This window comes from Papio anubis, chromosome 18 (genome assembly GCF_008728515.1).
Source record: "Papio anubis isolate 15944 chromosome 18, Panubis1.0, whole genome shotgun sequence".
Taxonomy (NCBI): domain Eukaryota; kingdom Metazoa; phylum Chordata; class Mammalia; order Primates; family Cercopithecidae; genus Papio; species Papio anubis.
This window is the reverse complement of record NC_044993.1, coordinates 67,278,739-67,305,947: the sequence shown is the minus strand read 5'-3', so window position 1 is coordinate 67,305,947 and position 27,209 is coordinate 67,278,739. Positions and strand designations below refer to the sequence as shown.

The following is a 27,209-nucleotide window of genomic DNA, read 5'->3' as shown; positions in this document are numbered from 1 at the left end:
ATCTGCCTGTCTCGGCCTCCCAAAGTGCTGGGATTACAGGTTTGAGCCACCACGCCTGGCCATAGAAATGTTTTTAAGTTCTCAATGCTTCACTCAGAACCAGATTTCACAAAGCCTGTTGGAAGATGTCATCAAGGAGAGCTGACATTTACTGAGAACTTGCCATACGCTAAGACGCTGGCATGTATTGGGTACGCCTAGCCACGAACGAGGCAACCGTGATTGTTATTATCCTTCTCTTACAGATGGGGAAACTGAGGCTAAGCAAAGCCGGCCTCCTTGTGCAGGGTTCCAGAACTGGTGTGGTTGAGTCCAGTAGGAGAGACCCTAGCAGTGTGATTCTGCTATCTGTGCAGAATCCCATCTGTCACCAGCAACAGAGCCTCCGCTGTTCAGGGTTTCCCGGCTACAAAAAGTAGAAGGGCTGGCTTCTGTCGGGAAATTGATTGCTTGGTGATGAGTCCACGGCTCAAAATTCATACTTAACACTTAAGTAGTTGAGCTGTTTTCCAAGCGAAGTGGTCGAGTGGGGCTGAAGTACTTGCTTGACGACTCCGGTTCAGAAAAGGTCAGGTCGGAACCCATCCAGAGACACCAGCTCTAGGCAGAGCGATCCGAACAATAATTTGTTCTCACCAAAGTGACATTTTTCCAATTTGAGTCCAGCATTGTTCAGAAGCAAATGCGGTCCCCTGGGGTGTCTCCCGCATAGATCTGCAGCAGATGACGAACCAACAATATCATCTAAATAAAAAATCCAGCATGGGCTTAGTAAATTAATCCTGACAAGAATAAATTGAATAATCTTAGGGAAATGGCAAGAGCTCTGATTCTGCCAGATGGCTCTTTTCTGTCGCTTGCGTGGGTCCTCGGTGGCAGATTAAGAACAAAAATCTGTCTTTGGTTTATTGATTTCGTTAGTGCGTTGATTAACACCTGCCACTTTTGTGTGGGTAAATCATAATCGGATATGGACTCTTCTTGGCAAACCTAACATATTTTCGCTCGAGGAGAGAAAGGAAATGCTTATTTCACCTGGTCAGAATGGGCACAAGCAGACAGAGAGCTACTTTTTCTCACCTCATCTCTCAGTGGTATTTTCTAGTTTTAAAAGTATGCTGTGATTTTCATCACTCCCATTTCGAGTTAATCTCCCGTTTCTGTGTAGGTTTCTTAGCAGACAAATTCAAGGAGAGTTTTTAGTAAGAGTGAGGGGTATTTTTCCTGAGTCAGTGTCCGAAGTCAATCGGAGACTTCAGCCATTAATTTAGGAGACAGGGTGAGAAAAAGAAGATACCACGTGTACACATGATCCCTTGTCCTAGGAATGGGCCTTACAGGTCGTCTGGGAACCTTGTCTTAGTCAGCCTGCACCGCCCTAACAAACTACCATTGACTGGGTAGCTTCTGAAGAGAACGTTTACTTTGTCATCGTTCTTGTGGCTGGATATTCAAGATCGAGGTGCCAGGACTGTCAGGTTCTGATGAGGGTGCTCTTCCTGGTTTGTAGACAGTCATTCTCAGTGGGTCCTCATGTGGACATTCCTGGGCTTGTGCTACCAGAGAGAGAGAGAGAAAGAATAGCTGGTGTCTCTTCTTGAAAGGATACTAATTCTCTCTTTTTACTTTTTTTTTTTTTTTTTGAGATGGAGTCTCGCTGTGTTGCCCAGGCTCAAGTGCAGTGACAAGATCTTGGGGCTCAGTGCAACCTCCGCCTCCCGAGTTCAAATGATTATCCTGTCTCAGCCTCCCAAGTAGCTGGGATTATAGGTGCCCATCACCACACCTGGCTAATTTTTGTATTATATTGAAATCCAATGGAGTTTCACCTTGTTGGCCACGTTGGTCTCGAGCTCCTGACCTCAAGTGATATACCTGCCTCGGCCTCCTAAAGTGATGGGATTATAGGCGTGAGCCACCAAACCCACCCAAGGACACTAATTCTTAGGACCTCATTTAACCTTAATCACTTCCTCAGAGGCCCCATCTCCAAATATAGCCACACTAAGGATTACAGCTATGACATATGAATTTTAAGGGGACACACACATTCAGTCCATCATACTACTTGTTAAAATGTTGATTCTGATTCTATGTATCTGGGGTGAGGTGTGAAGTGTTACATTCTTTTTTAAAAATGGGGTCTTGCTGTGTCACTAGGCTGGAGTACAGTGGTACAATCCTAGCTCACTGCACCCTTGACTGCCTAGGGATAAGTGATCCCCTTCTCTTTGTTTGGAGACAGAGTCTTGTTCTTTGTCACCCAGGCTGGAGTGCAATGGTGCAGTCTCGGCTTACTGCAACTTCAGCCTACCAGGTTCAAGTGATTCTCATGCACACCTATAGTTGAAATTACAGGTGTGTGCCACCACACCCAGCTAATTTTTGTATTTTTAGTAGAGACAGGAGTTTCACCATGTTGGCCAGGCTGGTCTTGAACTCTTGACCTCAAGTGATCCACCCGCCTTGGCTTCCCAAAGTGCTGGGATTACAGGCATGAGCCACTGCGCCCGCCCTCAAGTGATCCTTCCATTTCAGCTTCCCAAGTAGCTGGGACGACAGGCGCATACCACCCCACCTAGCTAATTTTTTTGTTTGTTTGTTTATTTATTTATTTATTTATTTTGTAGAGACACTGTCTCCCTAAGTTTTCCAGTCTGGTCTTCAACTCCTGGACTCAAGCAATCCTCTAGACTCGGCCTCCCAAAGTGCTGGGATTACAGGCATGATGCATTTTAAGCAGCTCTCAGGGTCACCATAGTTGCTGGGGTGCAGACTGCACATTAAGTAGGAAGTTCCTCATACTCCCCGTATGCACAGATGAGGGAAACTTGCTGAAGGACTGCATGGTTATTAAATAGCGGCACCCTGCTTTAAGAGTCTAATGCCGTGAGTCTAATGTCAGGCGTCTAATGCCAGAACTAGGATTATCCACAGCCCTGTCCTCCCACCCTTCAGTCTTCAGTCCACTGCCACATCCCCTGGAGGGCTTGGTAGCATGCATCGATGGGCCCTCACCCATTGAATTTTGGATTCAGTAAGTGAGGATTCTTCCATGCAAACCTCTTATTTTTCGCTTCGGGAGAGAGCGGAAATGCATCTTTCACCTGGTCAGAACAGGCAGAAGCAGACACAGAGGTGCTTTTTCTCATCTCATTTCTCAATGGCATTTTCTACAGAAAATAGAGCCTGAGAATGTGGATTTTTTTCCTTATTTATGTTAACTGACGAAAGTTACATATATTTATCGTGTACAACGTGATGTTTGGAATGTGCGTACGTTGTGGAATGTCTAAGAGCTAATATTATATACGTTACCTCACATTGTCATTTTTTTGTGGTTAGAACACATAACATCTACTTTATCAGTTTTCAAGATTACAACACGTTATTGTTAACTGTAGTCACCATGTTGTATAATATTTGAACTTACTCCTCCTAACTGAAATTTTATGTCTTTAGGCCCGTGTCTCCCCAATAAACCCCCTGGTAGACAGAGTAGTTCCTGCCAGCCCCTGGTAACCACCATTGTACTCTTTAATATATTTTTTATATTTGTTTCATGCAGCATTGGTCTTTCTGTAACTAGTTTATTCAACTTAGCATAATGTTCTCCAAGTTCACCCGTGTTGTTACAATGACAGGCTTTCCTTCTTTATTAAGGCTGAAATGGTATTCCATTGGGTATATATACCACATTTGCTTTATCTGGTTCTTCCTTGATGGACGCTTAGTTTTTTGCTTTTTGTTTTATTTCAGTAGGTTTCTGGGAAACAGGTGGTGTTTGGTTACATGAATGAGTTCTTCACTGGTGGTTTCTGAGATTTTGATGCAACCACCACCCAAGCAGTGTACACTGTACACGATATGTAGCCTTTTACCCCTCACCACTCCCCAGCCTTTCCCCTGAGTCCCCAAAGCCCACTGTATCATTCTTATGCCTTTCCTTCCTCATCGCTTAGCTCCCACTTATGAATGAGAACATGCAATGTTCCATTTTCCATTCCTGTCTTATTTCACTTAGAATAATGGTCTCCAGTTCCATCCAGGTGGCTGTGAATGCCATTATTTCATTCATTTTTATGACTGAGTAGTATTCCATTATATATATATTGGGGAAGTATTTTATTACATATATATAATATATAGTATTCCATTATATATATGTGTGTGTGTGTATGTATGTGTGTATATTGGGAAAGTATTCTGTTATATATGTATAGTATATTATATATTGTATTCATGTATTATATATATATACACACACACATATAGCGTTCAATATACCACCCTTTATTCACTTGTTGATTGATTGATGGGCATTTGGGCTGGTTCCATATTTTTGCAGTTGTGAATTGTGCTGCTGTAAACATGTGGAATATTCAGTTTGATTCCCTTTCTTGGCTCTTGTGAATAATGCTGCAATGAAGAAGAAAGTGCAGAGATCTCTTTGACGTATGGATTTCATTTCCTTTGAGTGAATATTCAGTAGTGGGATTGCTGGATCATACAGTACATCTATTTTTAATTTTTTGAGAAGCCTCCACACCGTTTTCCATAATAACTGTAAGAATATGCATTTTTAACAGCAGCTCATGCTGCTGGTTGGAGAGTCTCACTTTGAGAAGCACATCTAAGCAAGGAAAAAGAGTGAAACCTGTGGCCTAAATTACGTTAGCTGACCAAACCACCTTGAGGAAAATAAAATTACCTGGAGGGAAGGGAAAGCACCTGATTAGGGACCGCTTCTGCTTACGGATTTAAGCTTCCTGGTTGTGTGATTCAGGGTCAGTTACCTAATGGCTAGTCACAATTATCACACCACAAGGTAACTAAGGAATACCCATTTTGTTTGATTGTTGGTAATTTAGAGGCAGTAAGAAAAACACCATGCACAGTACCTGGCACGAAAAAGGGAGGTATTCAATCGTTGCTCACTGGTTCAGTCCCACTTGACTGATAGGAAACAGTCTGTTCTACATAAAAGAAGACATTTGCTATACAGATCTTCACCTTATTATATTGTCTCTCTTTGTTCCACTCTGGATTCAAAGGGACCTAGAATTTGTTGGGTTTACTAATAAATCACCAGCTTCTCATATTAACCTTTCCTCATGATGCATCCACAGAGAGAACCCCACTACTTCTTGGTGAGAAAATCAGCATTTCTTTCGACTTAACAAAAATGGAGTCCCTAATGTTTTTTGTTTGTTTAATTGGTTGGTTTGTTGGTTATTTTTTGGAAATGGAGTCTCACTTTGTCGCCCAGGCTGAAGTACAATGGCACGATCCCAGCTCGCTGCAACCTCCGCCTGCCAGGTTCAAGCAATTCTCCTGCCTCAGCCTCCCAAGTAGCTGGGATTACAGGCGTGCACCACCACACCCAGCTAATTTTGTATTTTTAGTAGAGACGGAGTTTCACCATGTTAGCCAGGCTGATCTCGAGCTCCCAACCTCAGGTGATCCACCTGCTTCGGTCTCCCAAAGTGCTGGGATTACAGACGTGAGCCACCATGCCCAGCCTGGAGCCCCTAATGTTTGTAACCCCCTATACCACCCTGCACATCCATACCCTCCCTGCCTCCATGGAGAGCATGGCCAGGCTACAGACCTTGCAATGGCCCCTAGCCACCATCTTTCTCTCCCACACGACATCCTCTCTTTAAAGACGTCCCTTTGATTCTGTCTGGCCTCTGACTACTTCTCTCCCCTTCCCCTGCCACACCCTCATCCAGCCACCATCATCTCACACCTGTGACTCCTGTGGTAGCCCCCAAACTGGTCTCTCTACTTAAATTTGTAACCCCTGACTGCCTGTTCTATTAAAATAGAAGTCAGGTCACGACTGTCCTCTCTCCAGAATGCCTGAGTGAAACCCACAAGTGCCTCTGAGGATGTGGACAGATTGGAACCCTTGCGCACTGTTAGTGGAGATGTAAAATGGTGCACCTGCTATGGAAAAGAGTAGGGTGGTTCCTCAAAAAATGAAACATTGAATTACCATGGGGTTTGGCAATCTCACTTCTGGGCATACGCGCAAAAGAATTGAAAGCAGGGACTTGAATAGATACGTACACACCCATGTTCATAGCAGCATCGTTCACAATAGCCAAAAGGTGGAAACAGCCCAAATGTCTATCCACAGATGGTGCTTATGAATGGATAAACAAAATGTGGTCTCTCCATACAATGCAATGTTATTCATCCTTAATAAGAATGAAATTCTAACACATGCTACCACATGGATGAACCTTGAAGACATTATGGTAAGTGAAATAAGCCGGGCACAGAAGGACAAATGTTGTATGATTCCACTTATACAAGTGTTACAGCCTCAATTGTGTAACTCTAAAATTCATATACTGAAATCGTAACTTCCAACGTGACTGCGTTTGGAGATTAGGCCTCTAAGGAGGTAATTCAGGTTAAATGACGTCATGAGTCTTAATCCAATAGGATTGGTGGTCTTATAAGAAAAGAAAGATGGCCAGGTGCAGTGGCTCACACCTGTAATCCCAGCACTTTGGGAGGGTGAGGTGGGCAGATCATGAGGTCAAGAGATTGAGAGCATCCTGGCCAATATGGTGAAACCCCATCTCTACTAATAATACAAATTTGGCTGGGTAGGCGCCTGTAGTCCAAGCTACTCGGGAGGCTGAGACAGAAGAATCACTTGAACCTGGGAGGTGGAGGTTGCAGTGAGTCAAGGTTGCGCCACTGCACTCCAGCCTGGTGACAGAGCTAGACTCCATCTCAGAAAAAAAGAAAGAAAGGTAGATAGATAGATATCTCATAGATCTGTCTCCCTCTCTCTCTCTCTCTGAAAAAGTACAGAGCAGCAGCTATGTGAGGCACCGTGAGAAGGAGGCAGCTACAAGCCAGGAAGAGAGGCCTCACCAGGAACCCCGACAGGACCCTGACCTTGAACTTCCACCCCCAGAACTCTAAGAAAATGAATTTCAGTTGTTGAAGTCACCTAGTCTCTAGTATTTTTATGGCATTCCTAGCAGACTTATACAATGAGCGAAGTCTAGAGTAGCAAAATCCATAGAGACAGAAAGCAGGAAGTGGTTTTTAGGGGCTCTGGGAGGGGAAAGTGAGGAGTCACTGTTTGATGGATACAGGTAGAAAAATGAAAAAATTCTGGAGATGGAGAGTGGTGATGGTTGCATAGCAGTTTGAATGGGTAATGCCTCAGAACTGTGCACCTACAATGGTAAAATTGTTAATGATACGTGTATTTTATCACAATAAGATAGTAAAACTCTGAGGGGTTTCTCATTGTTCTCAGAATAAAACTCAACATCTTCCTGTGATCTCATTCACCTTTATTTTCCTCCCTTTATTTTCCTCTCTTGCTTCCCTCTAGCCATAGTGGCCTCCTCTTGCTTGGCTCTGTCCAATGCATTTCCCCCTTGGGGCTTTGAACTTGCTCTCCCTTTGCCTGGGACATTCTTCCCCAGTTGGCTACTTGGCTCATCTCCCTAACTTCCTTCAAGCCTTTGGTCAATTTCCACTTTTTCAGCAAAAATCAACATCTTATTCCCCTATCCTTGGCATTTCCCATCCCCTTCTCCTTGGTTTATTTTTCTTCATAGTACATATTCTTTCTGGAATACCATTAAGTGATACGCATTGTTTAATGCTTGTCTTGTTTAGAAGAATGTAAACATCACCAGGATGGGCCTGCCATGTGTCTTGCACATTTTTCAGTCCTCCATGCCTACAGCAAGGTCTAGCAGCCAACAGATGCTAAAAAAATATCTTCCATATGAATAAATTAATGCCACAATTGCTTGTGGGACTGTGTCTGTCATTTTGTCTAATTAGTGAGTTCTCTGAGGGTAGGAATTATGTTTGTTTCACCTTTTCATACCAGGACAACAAGAAAAAAATGCAGAAAAAATAGGTGTGCAGTAAATATGAATGCGTGAATGAGTGGAATGGTAGATGGATCGGTGGACAGATGGATGGGTGGGTGGATGAGTAGGTGGGTGGAGGGATGAATGGAGGATACATGAAGGAAGGAAGGATGGATAGATGAGTGGATAGAGGATGGATAGATGGATGGATGGGTGGGTAGATGGATGGGTGGATGGATGAATAGGTGGGTGGATGGATGGATGAGTAGATGGATGGGAGAAGGATGCAGAATAGATGGATGACCAGATAGATGGGGATGGCTGGGTAGATGACTGGATGGATGGATGAATGGATGCAAAGATGAATGAGGGTGGATGGGCAGGTGAGTAGATGATTGGTGGATAGAGGATGGATGAAGGATGAATGGATGGATGGATAGAGGAAGGATGGGTGGGTGGATGAATGGATAGATGGGTGGATGGATAGAGGAAGGATGCAGAATGAATGATGAATGGATGATTAGATGAATAGACATGGTTTGTTGGGTGAATGGATGGATAGAGGATGGATGGATGGATGGTTGTATGGTTGGAAGGATAAAAAATCGATGGTAATAGTTTGTGTTGAAGTGAGAGATATCTGACTATCAATTTTGAATGGGAGAGATATTAAAGGTAGTCTCTGCTGATGTGAACAATTGTATGGGGAGAAGATTATTTTATGAGCCATCAGTTCCTCTTTGCTATGGCCTCTGATCCACAGCCTTTGCCTACACTCCACATCTGCATGTAATAAAACTTACTTATGACATCCATATGTCTCTAATGCAAACACTGCAGCATATACCTCTAAAAAGCACTATAAAGAGCAATGACTCGAGAAGGAACTGTTAGAAGCATGAGCTCTTTATTATTTTAAAGGGCATTTCAACAACACCACTGAATGTTCTCTGACCATAAGTCTGACTCCTGTTCCTTCTCTCACTTTCCTTTCTTTTCTTCTCTTCTCAGGATATCAAAGCAGACTGCAATACCTGCGTGGAAATAGAAGACAGAAAGGCGAGTCAATATTTTTCATTTTTAGAGTTTCAAACAGAACAAGAACTCTGTAAATGGAACCCAAGTGTTTAAGTCATGCCTCTCTTGATGATGGTTTGTAGGTGATTCATGGTCTATTACATATTTAAAGACGATCAGACTTAAAAATACTTGTCATTTTACTCCTTTACAATCTGTGTTACTTCTGATGGCTTCATAAAGAGTGCGTATTGCAATTTTTATAAAAAATATGGTGCTGATTTCTGTTTCAGTCGTACCCTTCTTTTCAGGAAAATACTTAATCTGTTAACTCTTGTCCCACTGAAGTTGAATATTGATGTTGATGTTTATTATGTATATCATATGTATGATTATATTATTACATACATTATAGAATATATAATATTGGGCTTCCCAGGGTGCGTCCCTATATATCTGGCTCATACACTTGAAAAAGAGTTCACGGCCAGTTGTGGTGGCTCATGCCTGTAATCCCAACACTTTGGGAGGCCGAGGCGGGTGGATCACCTGAGGTCAGGAGTTGGAGACCAGCCTGTCCAACATGGTGAAACCCCGTTATCTACTAAAAATGCAAAAATTAGCCAGGTGTGGTGGCATATGCCTGTAATCCCAGCTACTTGGGAGACGGAGGCAGGAGAATCACTTGAACCTGGGTGGCGGAGATTGCGGTGAGCCGAAATTGCACCAGTGCACTCCAGCCTGGGTGACAGAATGAGCCTCCAGCTCAAAAAGGAAAAAAAAAAAAAAGAGCTTGCCCTCAATTTCTATCATGACACATTCACACGAGCCACAGCTTCCTGTTTGAGATTAAGGGGGAGGGGGCAATGTCATTTTCTACATATTTAGAGTCCCTTCACCCATTTATCTTCTTTGCTACACTTAGTGTGAATCCCCTCAAGAAAAGCAAGTGTTAGACAATTGTTTGTTAATATTTTCACAGTCTCTTTTTATTGACAAGAGTTCACAGACATTTCTGCAGCAAAGCACATCCAAGGAGATCAAATTTTACCCTGTGTACGCCTTGGATCCAAAGAGGTCAAATAAGCGAGTTGAGAGTATATACCTCCTGGCTACTTTTGACATCATTCCACAAGTTTGAAAGATGTTTCCCTTTTCAAGTGTACCATGATTGTCAAATGGGTTATTATTTCAAGCAGAGGTTTTCAGCTCTGATTGTATGATGACTTGGGCATGTCTGCTGATTAATAAGGTGGGGGAGGACATCTCAAAACAAAAATTTGCTTTTAAATAAAAAGCAGTAGCCACACATTATTTTAAGGACTGCTAATCTCCTCACATTGGGAAGAATAATGATACAGTGGGTTAAATTCAATCTGCGTGATCCCAGCTTTCAGTTGTGTGTTGCTCTAGTTTGCAGGCAGAGAAATTTCAATTCACGTTTGCGTTCACCACGTGTTTGCGTGCTGGTATATGCATGTGCGTATTCTGTGAGTTGGACAGATGGAATTGCTGCTTCGGTGAAGCGTGTGTCCAAAGTCTTTCACCAGTGTTCTGCCCAGCCCAATCATTCCACTCATGTCACAGTGTTTAGAAAGTACATTCCCCAACCTGCTTCCAAAGCTCATTTACGTTTCCCTTGGACTTTTATGGAATTCATCAGCATGTTTGTCCAGTATCTTTTTTAAAAATTTAACTGCCAACAGCGCTTGCAAGATCACATAGGAACTGATGCTGTTAGAACAACCTGAGCTCCATCATGCACAAGATAAATAAGCAGCCAGGGTAAGCTCTGGGCAAGGAGAGCCACCCAAGCTCTGCTGCACCTGTGCGAACTGCCTGTGGTTAAGACATCATGATGATGACAACTGCCCAGGTCTCTGCTACTCTGTGATGCATCTTGGTGGGACAAAGTCATTAATGGTCATACCGTGCATATGTGATTTCAGCTCTTCCCAAGAAAGGGGGAAAATATGCACACACAGACACACACACACACACACACACACACACACTTCTAGTTTTTCCATAAATTGTTTGATTGAGGCAAAAATGTCAAATGAAACCTTGTTTCTGATGAGTTTTCCCATTGTTTTCTCAACTTGACCTCATATGACTGATAGATAAATTTCCGAACAGTTTGTTGCAGTTAATTGGTGGTGAATCTTAGGGATAAGAAAAGTAATACCCAGTTAAAATTCTCAATGTCTTACTCTCTAAGGACTTTTTATTCTGTCTTTTAATAAAGGTAACTCCTCTCCTCTCCCCTCCCCTCCCCACCTCTCCTCTACCCTCCCCTCTACCCCCCTCCTTCCCCTCACCTGCCCTTCCCTCCCTTCCCCTGCCCTTCCCCTGCCCTCCCCCTCCCTTCCCTTGCCCTCATCTCCCCTTCCCTTCCCTCCCTTCTTTTCTTCCTTCCCTCTTTTCCTTCGTCCTTTTCTTCCCTCTTTCTCACCTTCCTTCCTTCCTTCCTTGCTTCTTTTTCCTTCCTTCAAATTCCCAGTAATACAGTGAATCTTATACTCAGGCTATAGTTTCTCTGGTTCTAACTATTGTTAAGAAGAGGTTGGGGGTGAGGTTTTAGGAGGTTGCTTTATATATTGGAGATAGTTCTCTTAATTGAAAAGTGAAGAAGCAAACTCTAATGATCCCACAGAGGCAGCGTGCCCCTCACCCCAGCAGTAGAGCTCCATCCCCCTCCCTCTCTGCTTGGTGATATGGTGTGAGGCCACGCAGGGAGACGGTGGCTGCAGCAGCTGGAATGATCACCACCAGGTTCTGGGAGTGCACTCTGGTGCCTCTGCCACACGGACGTGTAGTTAGGAAATTTCACCACTGGAGTCATGACACTTGCTCCCCCACATGTGTCTGTGCGTGTCCCTCTCCATTTAATCCAAATGCTTCTGGCAAAATCAGTAATTTGATAAAGTAGAATTGAAGTGACAAGAGATGACAGAGGTGCCAAAATAATAAGTAAACCTGTATCTGAAGTGGCAGCCTCTTGGCCCATGTGGATTTTTACGACTGTTGAGAGCTCTGAAAGAGAACTGGTGGTGCTTTCTTTAAAGCTTTTTTTTTTCCTGTTTTTGTTTTGTTTTGTTTTGTTTTGTTTTTTTAGTTAAGGGAGCTTCACAGAATCCCTATAGGATGCAATGGCTTCCCAAGAATCACATTATTTTTCATTATTTTTTGTTTTGCTTTCACCTCCCCTGGCTTTCTGTCTACTTCAATTCTAGATATTCCATATAGAAGGATATATTTGTGTACCTTGATCTATACCTATGTATGTTGTTGAATATCTTCTTGATAGAAGAATTTTAGAAAAGATAAAATCTTAGGTTTTCCGTGGAGTCCTGTGGGGCCTCTTTGATTTGTGCCTCACTCCCATTTTCTTGCATTCAGTGGGGCCGTTTACCTTGAGATGAGTGATTTTCCCACTGAATCTTAGACCAGACATCATGATAGAAGATAAATGGTGAATTTCAAGAGTGGAAGAGAGCCTTTTTTTGGAAACGAAGTCTCCCTCTGTCTCCAGATTGGAGTGTAGTGGTGTGATCATGATCTCAGCTCACTGCATCCTCTGCCTCCTGGGTTCAAACGATTCTCCTGCCTCAGCCTCTCAAGTATCTGGGACTGTAGGTGCTCACCACCATGCCTGGCTAATTTTTGTATTCTTAGTAGAGATGGGGTTTTACCATGTTGGCCAGGATGATCTCGAACTCCTGACCTCGTGATCTGCCCACCTCAGCCTCCCAAAGTGCTGGGATTACAGGTGTGAGCCACCACGCCTGGCTGAGAGCCCTCATCTTAAGAGCAATACAATCATTCTTCTTGGTCTGCACATAGTCTGGGCTCGATCTGAGGCTTTTCATAGAATAAAAGAACGTTTATACTCTCCTGTTTTTCTATTTTTCTTTACCCCAGAAGCCTATTTTCTCTCAGGCTGACAGGAAACTAATTATCATTTGGAAAACCTTGCCTGGCTGTTTATGGGGAAATTCATAATGTGTCTTGGAGAGTGGTTTTATGTTTTTCTTTTGCTTCCAAGCCCGCCAATTAGCAGAGCCCCTCTGAATGTACCTCTGCTTGGATGGGTTCCTGGTCATTGCTTACATTGTCTCAGAGAGTGTCCTAGGGAGATCCTAAGGGCTGCTGGAGTTTTTCACCCTTTAATAGGAAGCAGGAGCACAGGTTTTTGTTATGTTTTGTTTTGTTTTCCTCCTGCAGGTGAACATTGTGGAGCTAATGCAGATTTAGCAAAGGTGACGGGAGGTAACCCATCACTTGGAGTACGGCCTCACAAAACCCCATGCATTTGACATTTACAGTACCCGTGTTTCCGCTGGGGCACTGAGGCATTTAAATTCATTTTTATTTGTGGTGCAAAATCCATCTGAATTTCAATACTATTACGAAGACTGAGATTCAGGTGATGAGAGGAGAGTCTGATGGATCAGTCAGGGGGAGAATCTGTCAGGAGGAGACGAGAGCCCATTTGTCAAAGGCTGTAAACACAGACGGGGCTTCCTCTTCTCACTTATCGCCTGGCCCGGTGCAGCTAAACGGGTTCAGATCTGCTATAAAATTGCATGAAAGGAGTTTGAGTGGTTTTCCAAGTTATGGTGACTTTCAGATTGGGTCCCATTGAAGCTGCGGTTGGGAGATAGAAGCTTTCGTGCTGTGGTTAACACTGAGAGTTCTGAACTCATCTTTTTACAATTCTTCTTCCAGATCAGGCATCTTAAGTACTGCCGGATACTTAAAACAGCTGTGGGGTGGAAGTACCATCATTTCTCTGTTTTACAGGGAAAATAAAGGAAGCTCAGGCACGTTCAGTGATTTGCCTGAGATCACTCAAGCAAGAGGTCAGGATTTAAGCTCAGAGATTCTTACTCCAGAGTCTGCGCTCTGAGGTTCAATGCTACTACCCTGCCTTGCACAAAAAAACAAACAAACAAACAAACAAAAAAAAAAAAAAAAACACAAGAATTACATTTGTAGAGTATGAGAATTATACTTCCCAGTTGATGGATTTCTGCCTCGACTGGCATCTTCATTTATCGCCAAGTAAACGGTATGGTTTTCAATATGGGGCAGGCTGTCGGCTCCCACATTGCAGCTGTAGCTGGCTCACGGTGGGGGTTCTTGACGGTGTTCACGAGCATGCCCCTCCAGGAAGTAGCTGGCGCCCAACAGTGGGATGGCCAGATGTCTTCTGTCTTTGAGGATGAGGGACAGTAGCACCGGAACTGGAGTGCTGACCTTAGTTTCCAAAGACCTGATTCGGTTCCTACCTTTGGCAATTTCAGCACAGTAGACACAAGGATTAGAACTTATTGCTTAAAGAGTATTAGGGAGGCTGAGCGTGGTGGCTCACACCTGTAATCCCAGCACTTTGGAGGCTGAGGAGGGTGGATCACAAGGTCAGGAGTTCAAGACCCGCATGGCCAACATCGTGAAACATCCTCTCTACTAAAAATAGAAAAATTTGCTGGGTGTGGTGGTGCGCACCAGTAGTCCCAGCCACTTGGGAGGCTGAGGTGGGAGAATTGCTTGAACCCGGGAGACGCAGGTTGCAGTGAGCTGAGATCGTGCCATTGCACTTCAGCCTGGGCAACAAGAGTGAGACTTCATCTAAAAAAAAAAAAAGACAGAAATTTCTTGCTTAAAGAATATTAGGGAAAATAGCTCATGTGTGCTGGGTTTAATACCTTGGTGGTGGATTGATAGGTACAGCCAACCACGATGACACACGATTACTTACATAACAAACCTGCACATCCTGCACATGTACCCCAGAACTAAAAATAAACATGAAAAAGTAATTCTTGCATAGGTAATGGTTGGTAGCTCACACACATTAAGTCACTTACCCAAGATTATTCAAGATGTATCATGAGGCCAGGACTTGAGCTCAGAGATTCTTACTCCAGAGTCTGTACATAGCCTTTGGAGCTTGAAATGTCTGGGTTTCAATCCCAGCCCTCCTAAATAGCAGCTCTGTGACCTTGAGAAGCTTTCTTACCCTGTATCTATCTCCATCTGCTTATCTGTAAATTGGGGGTGATACAATCTGCTTGAAATATTGGTTTGAGGAATTTATAAGATAATACTGCAAATCATGTTATATAATACCTGGTACAAAATAAGAACTCGATTAACTGTAGCTGCTGTTATTTTTATTTTTACTGGTATCCACACCTACAGGCCTACCATGTCATTTATCATTACATTTATTTTATAAAATGAGGCCCTGGAAAGTCTTAGGGGACCTCAGGGGAGTAGGCAACCAATGGAACCTAGTAGACCTTGGAAATATTTCATAGAGGAAGGGGATCCTTGGTGTAGGTCAGGAAATGCAAATGCACCTGCTTGCCCAGTGCAGGTAGGAATTAATGAATTAATGGAGAGGGGAGCGGAGTGATTGTCTTTAATGTGAAGTCCTGTGCACTGCAGCGACCTGGAGGGTGATGCCTTCATATCTTGGGAACTATTATTCAGCTAAATGGGGCCATGTGGAATATAGATTCAGTACTGATGTTTTCTAAGCCAATCTGGATTTTCCTGTAATACCACTGATTTTTAACACACTATGTGCAAGCCAAATGAAGCAGTTATGCAGAAAAGTTTCAAGAAACGAGACTTGAGTGTTGCAAGCTAACTCTCAGTTGGTTAGAAAGAGCTCCCATGTACATAATTCCAGGCTTTGTCGGTCTACTAAAGGCCTTTCTGGCAGAGGGAACAGCATGGCAAGGACAAGACAATGTAGAGAACATGGTCTGTTTATGGCAAACACAAGTCTGATGGTTGTGTCTGAGATTGGCCAAAGGAGAGACTATAGCAGTGAGTAGGTAACAGGTTACGGAGGTAATAGTTTATCAGGCTGACAGATTGAGGCTCTGTGTCAATCCTCTGTGCCCATGGAAGGCAAATCTTTACTGGATGGGGCCAGAGTTACATAGCACCAAGAAGCTACTTAAACTTTGTATGAAGAACCCAGCCAAAGTGAAAATCATCAGGGGAATAAGAACTGGGGATGGAGCCCAGAGAGAGACTCAGAAGCTGGCCCTGGGGTTGAGTGCAGGAAGCTGAACACTTTGACTGGCACAGGATGAAGTGAGCCTGGACCTTGAGAAATCACAGGGCTGAGTTGCCCCTTTTTTGTGATGTGTGACAGAGTGAACATGGGAATACAACTGTCTCTTTGAGATGGTGATTTAAGCATTGGGATGCCTGGATTATTTGGTAGTTCGATTTCTCATTTTTTGAAGGACCTCCATACCATTGTGCATAATGGCTATAAGGGTATTATATAAGAATATCCATTTTAATAGCATGGAAGTTCTACGATGGAATATTATTTAGCTGTTAAAATGAAGGGAATCCTGCCATTTGCAACAAGATAGATGAACCTAGAGGACGTTAGGTAAAGTGAAATAAGCCAGACACAGAAGGGCAAATAGTACATGATCTCACTTTTACGTGGAATCTAAAAAATTCAAAGTCAAAGAAGCAGAGAGTAGGATGGTGGGTTGCCAGAGACTGGGGGGCGAAAAAAAGGGAGGATCTTGGTCAAAGGATACAAACCTTCATCTATAAGATGATTAAGTTATAGAGAACTAATGTACACCGTAGTGATTAGAGTTAATTAATGTATTTTAGACTTGAAATGTGATAAAAGAGTAGATCTCAAGTGTTCACACACACAAAGTAAGTATGTGAGATGATGGATACGTTAATTAGCTTAGTAGTAGTAATCGTTTCATAATGTAAACGTTTATCAAAAGATCACATTGTACCTATTAAATACATGCAATTTTTGTTTTTTATTTGTACCTCAATGAAGCCAGGGAGAAAAATAGAGATGAGGTATAGAAGTGGAACACATTTTCCTGCAGGCCAGTATTGTACAAGTGTTCAAACAGTTAGATTAGATTTCAGGTGGCAAACAAGGTATCTTCAGGCAGTTCATGGATATGGTATCAAATCACATAGTAGGGAAGTTATTTCCTTTTCAACTATTTCTCAGACCTTAACATTACATTAAAGACATAATTTGATTAAAAAAAAAATACCTAAAAGACTCAAATGTTTGATCATCTACCTTTTTCTTTTTCTTTTCTTTTTTTTTTTTTTTGAGGCCGGGTCTCAGCTCTGGCAAAGCCCAGGCTGGAGTGCTGTGGCCAGATCTCAGCTCACTGCAAGCTCCGCCTCCTCCTGGGTTCCCACCATTCTCATGCCTCAACCTCCCAGTAGCTGGGACTACGAGCCCGCCACTCGCCCGGCTAGTTTTGTATTTTTTTAGTAGAGCCCGAGGGGTTTCACCCGTGTTAGCCAGGATGGTCTTGATATCCTGACCTCGTGATCCGTCGTCTTGGCACTCCCAAAGTGCTGGGATTACAGGCTTGAGCCACCGCGCCCAGCCAATCATCTACCTTTTTAACCAAGAGACCCAGAGCCCTTTACAGGCAGTTCTGGCATCTGGCTTTAACTGAATAACAGTGTTTTACTTTTGAATGAGAGTTACTTTCTACTTATGACAAAGGATACTGCTTTTTCTGTTTACTTCAACGAGCTGTTTCCTTCCTTTAAAATAAAAACTTAAATGACTTGTAACACATTTGTTAAGAACAAAAACATTTAAAGAAAAGCACATGAATGTGGAAACATTGTGAGTATGGACTGCACATAACTGAAGTGTAGGAAACACTGTTTTCTACTGGTGGGTTTGCATTCAGGGGAGAGTTCCTTGTTTGCATTATTTAAGTTTCAAACTCTCCTTGTGTGCAGGAGGGAACCAGAAGCCGGCAGAGATGGACACAGGAGTCCAGGGTGGAAGGCAGGTCGGAGGATGGGTCTGAACTAGAGGCATGCAGGAGATGGGGAGAAGGAAGGTTTGCATTTTCAAGAGAGTGGATAAGTCCTATCCACATGACTTACTGATGATGGATGGGCGTCATGAATGGCTCCACCCAGGAACTTGTCAGAGATGGTTCAGCTTAAGTATTTGTGTACACTTTGCTACCATGTGGAAGAAAGGCGTTGATCAACACTGACAATGGATTAATCTCCTGGTTTAGGGCTTATGTGCCAATGAGGCTGCATATGAGCATGACATAGCCAGCAGGATTTGTTTCTATTAGTGCCGCTCTCTTGCCTCTGGGAATACGAGTGGACTAGATCTCTGCACTTCTGATAGCAGAGCAAAGACGGAAGGGGAAGGTTCACTCCTTCCTGGGAGGGCCTCTTTCTAGAATGGGAGTATTCATGGAAGAGTTTCCCTTCATAGACCAAAGCGATATATTTAAGGCAGATAAGGGCAGAAGCTGCGGTGAGCACCCATCTGGATGAGACTCACAAAGTCCCCTGGGGACTGGATTTCTTTTCTGCTTCCAGTGTCCTTTGTTTAAGGCTGGTTATGCGTATGCATTAAAATGGAAGAAGCTCCAAAATTCCTGGAATCTTTGGAAATGAAAATTAGAGCATCCTACAGGAAGGGTATTTGAGTTTGAGTCTGAAGGGAGATGGGGTGGACAGCATCCTGGGCCAGGTGCAGAGGAGGGCGTCTGGAGGTTGAGCATGGCATGACTAAGGAACTGAATAGAGGTCAGTCTAGCTGGGGGTTAGGCAGCAGTGGGAAAAGTGGCTTGAGATGAGGCTCAAAGCAGGTAAAGGCTAATCCACCTGAAACCTTATGAGCAGGAAGAGCATTATGTCCTTTAATATAGAATGAAATCTATATCACATGGAATGTGCTGTCACCAGGAGAAACGGTCAGGTGTGTAAAAACAGTTTCTTTGTCTTATGGAGTCTACTTGCTCATAGATTATGTGTGTGCATGACCTTTGAGACTTCTGTCAGTTTCCTCCTGGTCCAGCCATCTCTAGCCAAGGAATGGGACAGAGAGATCTAATACCAGCAAAGCCTTTCAGTGTGTTGCTGGGCTTTTCTGTTTATTCTGTATTTTACATCTTAGGCAGATTCCCTGAAACTGTCAATCTTCTTCAGATTAGTAACCATCGTTCCTCTTGGGCATGGCTCTCATTCCAAACTAATGCATAGCTGCCAGCCAGCCTGTTGTTTAGGGCAATACCTCACCCCTGGTCCTACGATCTCTGGTCAAAGAAAGGTGCACGATCACCTAGTATGAGCAAATCATCTTGTATCTGCAGACCTGCCTCAGCTCCTTTGCTTAATAAGAATTTGTGGATGGCTTCTTGGTGGGACATGGTGCATATATCACAAGTAGATCTCATTGTGCCTTTGTGCTCTGCTGAGAAGCAGGGCTGCGGGAGAGAGCTCACATGTAGCCCACCACCAGGGAGATTCAACATCATTTTTACTGAGACTGGGGACCAGGCAACAGCAGAGATGATGAATCCAGTGTCTGAAATTGCGTGTTCAGAACCCACAGATAGGAGGGGATGGAAGTCAATCCTGGAGATATTCAGTTAGTGGAGACGGGCTGCTGCCGGGAAATCCTCAGCAGTTTTGTTCACTCCTCCTAATTTATTTCGAAAGACAAGGTAGTACGGTTTTACAGTCAAAGGGATCTGGAGTTGAATCCTGGTTCTGCCCCTTCACCAGCTGGCAGACCTTGGAAAAGTCACATTCCCACATTCCTGTCTGTCCACAGCTGCATCGTCTGTGAAGCAGGGACAGACATTGTTTGTAAATCATGCATCCCATGCATTGTTCTTGTGCACAGCATTAGCCGGGGCGTTTTCAATTGTCATAGAAAATGAAGTCGGACCAGCTTAAGGAGAAAATTACATGACACTTATGAGTAAAATGGGGCTGTCTTCTGGCATAGCTGGATGCTGGTGTTTTAATTTCACCAGATGCTAAGGATGGCAACCACCAGCTGTATTAACTCCCACCTGCGGAGAAAAGGAGCTTCTTTTTCAGTGGCTTAGTACAATTCCTGGATGTGGCTTAACAGGTGTCTCTTAGCTATAAAGGGCAGTGTCCCTCCTATTTGTTTCCCTCAGCCACCCCAGAAGTGGGATGAGGGTCCAGCTAAATGACTTAAATGGACTTAAAAAAGAGGGAGGGGGCTGGGCACAGTGGCTCATGCCTGTAATCCCAGCACTTTGGGAGGCCCAGGTGGGCAGATTACCTGAGGTCAAGAATTGGAGACCAGCCAGGCCAATATGGTGAAACCCCGTCTCTACTAAAAATAAAAAATAAAAAATAATTAGCCAGGCATAGTGACAGGCACCTGTAATCGCAGCTACTTGGGAGGCTGAGTTAGGAGAATCACTTAAACCCAGGAGGTGGGGATTGCAGTGAGCTGAGATCGTGCCATCACATTCCAGTCTGGGCAACAAGAGTGAAACTCCATCTCAAAAAAAAAAGAAAGAAGAAGAAGAAAGAGGGATTGTCCGCTAAAGAAACCTTGACTGATTTTTTTTTCTAGAAGGGAAAATTAATAATAATAATAATAATAATAATAGCAACTACCTTGCATTGAGGATTTACTAAAGGCCATAGACCGTTTTTTAGTACTTTATGCATATTGTATTATTGAATCCTTAAAAAGTTCCTTTAAGACAGATACAATATTTATACCCATGTTACAGATGAGAAAAATGAGGGACGGAGGTGATATGTCCCCACCCAAATCTCATCTTGAATTAGAGCTCCCATAATTCCCACATGTTGTGAGAGGGACCTGGTGGGAGGTCACTGAATCATGGGGACGGTTTCCCCCACCCTGTTCTCGTGGTAGCGAATAAGTCTCACGAGATCTGATGGTTTTATAAAAGGAAACCCCTTTCGCTTGTTTTTCTGTCTTCTCTGCCACCACATAAAACGCGTCTTTTACCTTCCATCATGATTATGAGGCCTCCCCAGCCACACGGAACTGTGAGTCTATTAAACCTTTCTTTCTTTATAAATTATTCAGTCTCAGATATGTCTTTATCAGCAGCATGAGAACAGACTAATACAGGCGGAGTTCAAGAATGTGACTGAGGCCAGGCGCAGTGGCTCATGCCTCTAATCCCAGCACTTTGGGAGGCCGAGGCGGGCAGATCACCTGAGGTCAGGAGTTTGAAACCAGCCTGGCCAACATGATGAAACCCCAGCCCTACCACAAGTACAAAATTTATCTGGGTGCGGTAGTGGGCACCTATAATCCTAGCCACCCTACTCGGGTCGCTGAGTTAGGAGAATCACTTGAACCTGGAAGACAGAGGTTACAATGGGTTGAGATCATGCCCCTGCACTCCAGCCTGGGTGACAGAGTAAGACTCTGTCTCCAAAAAAAAAAAAAAAAAAAATGACTGAGGTCACCCAGGTGGTAAGTGTGGAGGCGGGATTCAAACCCAGGAAGTCTTGGTTTGAGTCTTAACCTCTAGACTGTACTGCTTCTTCCAAGCATGCTTCACAGGATCAAGAAAACATGTCCCTTCTATGCTCCACATGCTTAGTGCCTGACACACAGGTAAACAGTGACTTTCCTTACGAGAGTTACTGCAACACAGCCCTCAACAGAAATAACCTGAGCTACTGCTAAATGCCATCCTGTGATATATCTCTGCATTTATATTTCCTCCCAGTTACTCAGCCTAAGGTATTTATCTCGGAGTCCTCAATGAGTCTGCTCCACAGAACCATCAAAATGCTCATGGTTCCAGGCAGTGCCTCACTTGCCAGCACAGCTGACAGTTATTTTTGTAGGCAAGAGCTTCTGACTCTAGGATGGGTCTCTGCACCTGCCTTTTATATGTTATTCACAGGTTAACTCTTTTACTAAACTTTGAAAATGAGATGTGAGTCGTACTTTCCTCTTTCATTTATTTTAGGAAAATGTGAGGGTGGTGGTGGGTTGCGGGAGAGGTAGGCAGGTAAAAAGTCGCAGCGCTTCTAAAGTGAATGTGATGTTGAGTTAAATTAGCCTCTGATGGGCCCGAAACCTACATGAGAGATGATGAGAAGCCGCTGGGCACCCTCAGCGGTGCCATGGGCACCGTGGTAACCCAAAGAGTGTAATGAAAAGCACTGAGGTAGATCGGGCTATTGGTCTCATACACCCTCCATCAGCCTTGAAGTTGGCTTTGGGAAGCGCATCTAAAGAATCCCAGGTATAACCGTGTGGCTAAGAGCTTCAGCTTAGGATTCTAAAAGGCCTGGCTTTGAACCCCAGCTTGGTGGCTTCCTGGTTGTTTAACCTCTCACATGCTCAAGGTCTCATATAAAATGGAGAGGAGGAGAGAATATTTTCCAGGGTCACTATGGGACTCAGTGAGCTCTTACACTGAGGGTACTTATCATCTTCGCTAGGCACAGGATGCACCTTGAATAAGTGCAAGCTGGCTGGGCACGGTGGCTCACGCCTGGAATCCCAGTGCTTTTTGGACACAAGCGGGAGGATTACTTGAGCTCAGGAGTTTGAGACCAGCCTGGGCAAGATAGACCCCATTTCTGCAAAACTGAAGAAAAAAAAATAGCCACATAGTTAGGCATGATGGTGCATGCCTGTAGTCCCAGCTACTCAGAAGGCTTAAGGAGGAGAAGGATCTCTTGAGCCCAGGAGTTCAAGGCTGCAGTGAGCTATAATCGCACCACCGTACTCCAGCCTGGGTGACAGAGCAAGACCCTATCTCTAAAAAAAAACAACAACAACAACCAAAAAAAGATGTATAAGCTGCCTGATTATTACACTTATATCTGCTTTCCTCCTACTCTTTTTTGAATCTTTGAATCTGTGTCTTAGATTCCTAGTGAGATCAGAGTGTACATTTAGGACCAGTTAAGGTGATAGCAAAGTAAATTACAAAGCTTAAGCTGGATACCAAACCCTCAATTACCTGTCTAGAGTTTTGTGTATTCTGTAGCTACTTGTCAATCTGAGTGAAAGAGCATGGAGTTGAGAAAACTAAGTAAAGGTGCAGACCAGGGACTGGAAACAGATTGAATCTCTGGTGTCAACTCAGATGGATTGTGGCTGCACAGAACACCTTGTTGATGAGGAGTCTCAGATTGTGGCATGTGGCTTCTCCCAGAAAGAGTGCATGATTGATTAGTGATGCCTGCCAAGGGTGGTGGAGTAAGAGCCACAGGGCACCTGCCAGATATAGTTCAGTTGTTCCTGGCCCAGAATCTGGCAACTAAGGAGTGATAAAAAGCCACATGTTGTGTGTTTCAGCCCAAAGATGCTTCTGTTTTTTGGGGCATGCCTGTTTTCCTTATGTTATGGATTTGCAGCTTAACAAGGCACCGGTATTTTCATGCCTAGTGCACGGCTTAAAGATAATTTAACAAGTGAGAGCTTTATATCAGCCATGGGTAGCCACACTTTCCTAGGTACTTGAGAAGCCTTCTCTATTGATTACATTATGGTAACAATTCACAAGATGTCATCCTCAGATAACAAGGTTTTTGTTTTGATGCCTTAATTTTAAAAGTGTGATTTGTCTGTGATGATATTTGTCATCTCTTGGCAATTTTGTATTAATTGGGGATGAATTGCTTACATTTTAATACCACTAATTATAGCTATTACTTTCATGTGCCACTTATTTTACTTAAAAGAAGCAAGTCTATTCTTTTGTGTAATTTTTAGCAAACTTCTTTCTTTAAACTCTGAATGAAAATGCATTTAGGAAATGCTTAATCGAGCACAGAGCTATTTTTCTAAGATTGTTCTGTCATCTCTTCTAACAAAAAAAAAGGCAGTGTCTTTTTTTGTGATGAGTGGAGTGAACGTTAATTAATTTTTCTTTCTCTTCAGTTGGTGGGTTCTATTATCCCACTTCTTGATGTGTGATTGGGTGACTTCACACTTTAGATAGAAAGCATGCCCTGTCCAAATGTGATTTATGTTTTCCCTGCACTTTTGCACAGTTCAGCTGAAATTTTCTTCATGTTGATCAAGGTCAGAAAACCCCGGGATTGTGCCATCCATCTCAGCAACTAGGTTGCTGAAAAAATTTGTGATGGAACATGATGCAATAACAACAGAATCCAAGGGTGGGGTGGGAAACTATGCCCGTGTGTGTGCGTGCGTCTACCACACGAACATCACCCAATTCACTTCTTATATTGAGCTGCTTTTTATCAAGTTACGAGGCATTTTGGCCAATTCTGGGTTAGGATTTATTTTTGCATGAAGTCATAAAAACTGCGTGATCTTCTTTTTACTGTGGCCACTTTAAACTAACAGCTATCAGAATTTGCGGATCAACCAGAGGCTTTTCATATTTTCTTTGTTTTTCAGATTGATTGAAGTATGATTGACAAGTAAAAATTATATGTTTAAGGTGTACAACTTGATGTTTACATATTCATAGACGTTATGTAAAAGAGGCAGAGCTTGCAGTGAGCCGAGATCGCGCCACTGCACTCCAGCCTGGGTGACAGAGCGAGACTCCATCTCAAAAAAAAAAAAAAAACAAAGAAAAAGAAAAAAAGAAAAAGTCATTAGAATCAAGTGAATTAACAAATCTATCATCTCATATATTGCTGTTTTTTTTGTTTGTTTGTTTCTTTTCTTTTTTGTGTGTGTGAGTGTGGTGAGAACACTTAAGATATACCCTCTTGGCAAATTTTATATTTCTTATTCAACCGAAAGGTTTTCTGGGTGCTTTGGAGGACAGAACCTTCAGAATAGAAAAGGTCTTAAGCTTAAGTAGTTCTGGCTTTTGGTTAAGGGAGCACAGTGGAAAAGCAAATACTCACCATGAGCCAGGCTGGCAGATCTGGCTCAGCCAGGGAGGCAGACGGCCCTTCTCAGCCGAAGTAACTGACCTATGGTATGTGGAGAATCAAGTCAAAGGAGTAATTGAAAAGCTCCAAGTCTACCTGTGCGTCCCTTCAAAATAGCACCCTAACTTGCAGTAAGGAAAATCTATGTCTGTCTGTCTGTCTGTCTCTCTCTCTCTCTCTCTCTCTCCATATATATATGGAGAGAGAGAGAGAGAGAGAGAGAGAGAGAGAGACAGGGTCTTGCTCTAGTGCCCATGTTGGAGTGCGGTGGTATGATCATGGCTCACTGCAGCCTCAGCCTCCTGGGCACAAGTAATTCTATAGTACCAAGTAGGCATATTGTACTCAGTGTGATCCTCCTACCTAAGCTTCCCAAGTAGCTGGAACTACAGGAGTGCACCGTTATGCCTTGCGATGTTTTTTTTTTTTTTTTACTTCTTGCAGAGATGAGGTTTTCCTTGTGTTGCCCAGGCTGGCCTCCAAGTCCTGAGCTCAAGCAGTCCTTCCATCTTGGCCTCCCAAAGTGCTGGGATTACAGGGGTGAGCCACTGCTCCCAGCCAAACATATGTATTTTTAATTTGATCTATTCAGATGGAGTTTTCGTGTTGATTGAATTCATCAATTCACGAGTTGACAAATGTTAATTTTGCCCCATGACTGGAATGTTTTCATAAAGAAATCATAAAATTATACGAGCTAAGGATATAACAGAAAACATACCCCTAAGAAAGCATAAGTAGACTTAAACACACAGTAAACACCTTTCCCTGATAGTGGTATGAAAATGCAAATTAAAACCATATAATATACCAATCTCTGTCTACTAAAATTAGCCAGGTTAACATGAAATAAGAATACTACCTTTTCCCGTATCGGTGACGTTGTTATAAGACTGGTTTCCTTATTTACTGGGCATGTTGCAATTTAGTAGAAATCATTTAAAAACCAGAGTACTCATACCTATGAACAACCAAACAGGTAATTTTTTCTTTTGACCCAATCTTATTCATTATTTCTTATTATTCCAGTCGAATGGAAACAAAGGGACACCTGGACTAGGCCACCATTGTTATTTTACTTGCAATGTCAAAATATTGACAACAAACTAAATGCTTAATCTTAAGGTAATGGCTTACTATGTTGAACACAGAACATGATAGAGTATTATACGGTCATTAAAAATGATGAATAGGCTGGGCGCGGTGGCTCAAGCCTGTAATCCCAGCACTTTGGAAGGCCGAGACGGGTGGATCACAAGGTCAGGAGATCGAGACCATCCTGGCTAACACGGTGAAACCCCGTCTTTACTAAAAAAATACAAAAAAACTAGCCGGGCGAGGTGGCGGGCACCTGTAGTCCCAGCTACTCGGGAGGCTGAGTCAGGAGAATAGCATGAACCCGGGAGGCGGAGCTTGCAGTGAGCCGAGATCCCACCACTGCACTCCAGCCTGGGCAACAGAGCGAGACTCCGTCTCAAAAAAAAAAAAAAAAAAAAAAAGATGAATACACTTGTGTCAGAGGTCCATGGAATAGTAATTGATATAATGTTTAATAAAAACACACCTTATAAGCTAGCATAGGCTTCTGATTTTGACCATGTGTAAAATTTGCATGGAAAAGAGAAATATTTATGTTCACATTCAAACGTCATTTTATTAATTTGATATTTGAACATTAGAAAGTAAGACATAATAGAAGAATAGGAAAGTCTGTTGGAATGCATCTAGGAAGGAATTTAGGACTCCGTTCGGGCAAGTTCCTTAGCCTTTCTGCATATCAGATTCCTCTTCTGAACCCAATTTGTATTTTTTTATTCCTCACCTGCTTCCCACCCTTTCCTCCTGAGTCCCCAAAGTCCATTGCATCATTCTTATGCCTTTGCATCCTCATAGCTTAGCTCCCACTTAGGAGTGAGGACGTGCGATGTTTGCTATTCCATTACTTCACTTAGAATAACAGTTTCCAATCCCATCCAGCTTGCTGCGAATGCCATTAATGCATTCCTTTTCATGACGGAGTAGTATTCCATCAAGTCAGCGTATCCCAGTAATTATAAGAGTTCATGAAATTGTTGTGTACCATTTAACATTCAGACCGCCTTTTCACATTCCAAGATACCTTTAAAAACTGTTGCGACTACTAAGTAGACAGGATGATAACTGTGAAATACCAGTATCAAACAGTTGATTTTAAATTGCTGGGTCATATGTGAATTTACGCACTGTGCCAAATGTTTCTGACATTATTTGGAATTGGTGAACCTTACCCAATAGTTGTTAATCACGTTCAATTTCAAAGACTGTAGGTTCATCTCACCTGGTATTGGAGGTATAATACCAGGTATACTGGTATTGGAGGCTAAGGTAACATTAGCTAGAAATAGATATTTATCTTTTATTTAGTTTCTATGAGCTTTTGGAAATATAAAGGTCATTGAAATATAATCGTCTCTTATAATCCACCACCATGACGCTTAGATTCTGTTGGAGAAATATATATCAAATATAAAATAACCATATAAATAGAATTTTTCATACATGGAGAAGATAAGGTATAGGCTATTGTGGCAGGGAGGGAGGAGAGTGAGAGAGAGAAGAGGGAGAAAGAAAGAGAAAGAA

At 42.9% G+C, this 27,209-nt stretch overlaps 1 protein-coding gene across 1 annotated transcript in view; it reads left to right on the top strand.

Annotated features, from left to right (window-relative positions):
* The window catches only part of RBFOX1 (RNA binding fox-1 homolog 1), a 2,483,424-nt gene that overhangs the window by 1,419,390 nt on the left and 1,036,825 nt on the right, over positions 1-27,209 (top strand). The window contains 1 exon segment of the mRNA XM_031657938.1: positions 8,874-8,921. Coding sequence (XP_031513798.1) covers positions 8,874-8,921 — 48 coding nt within the window.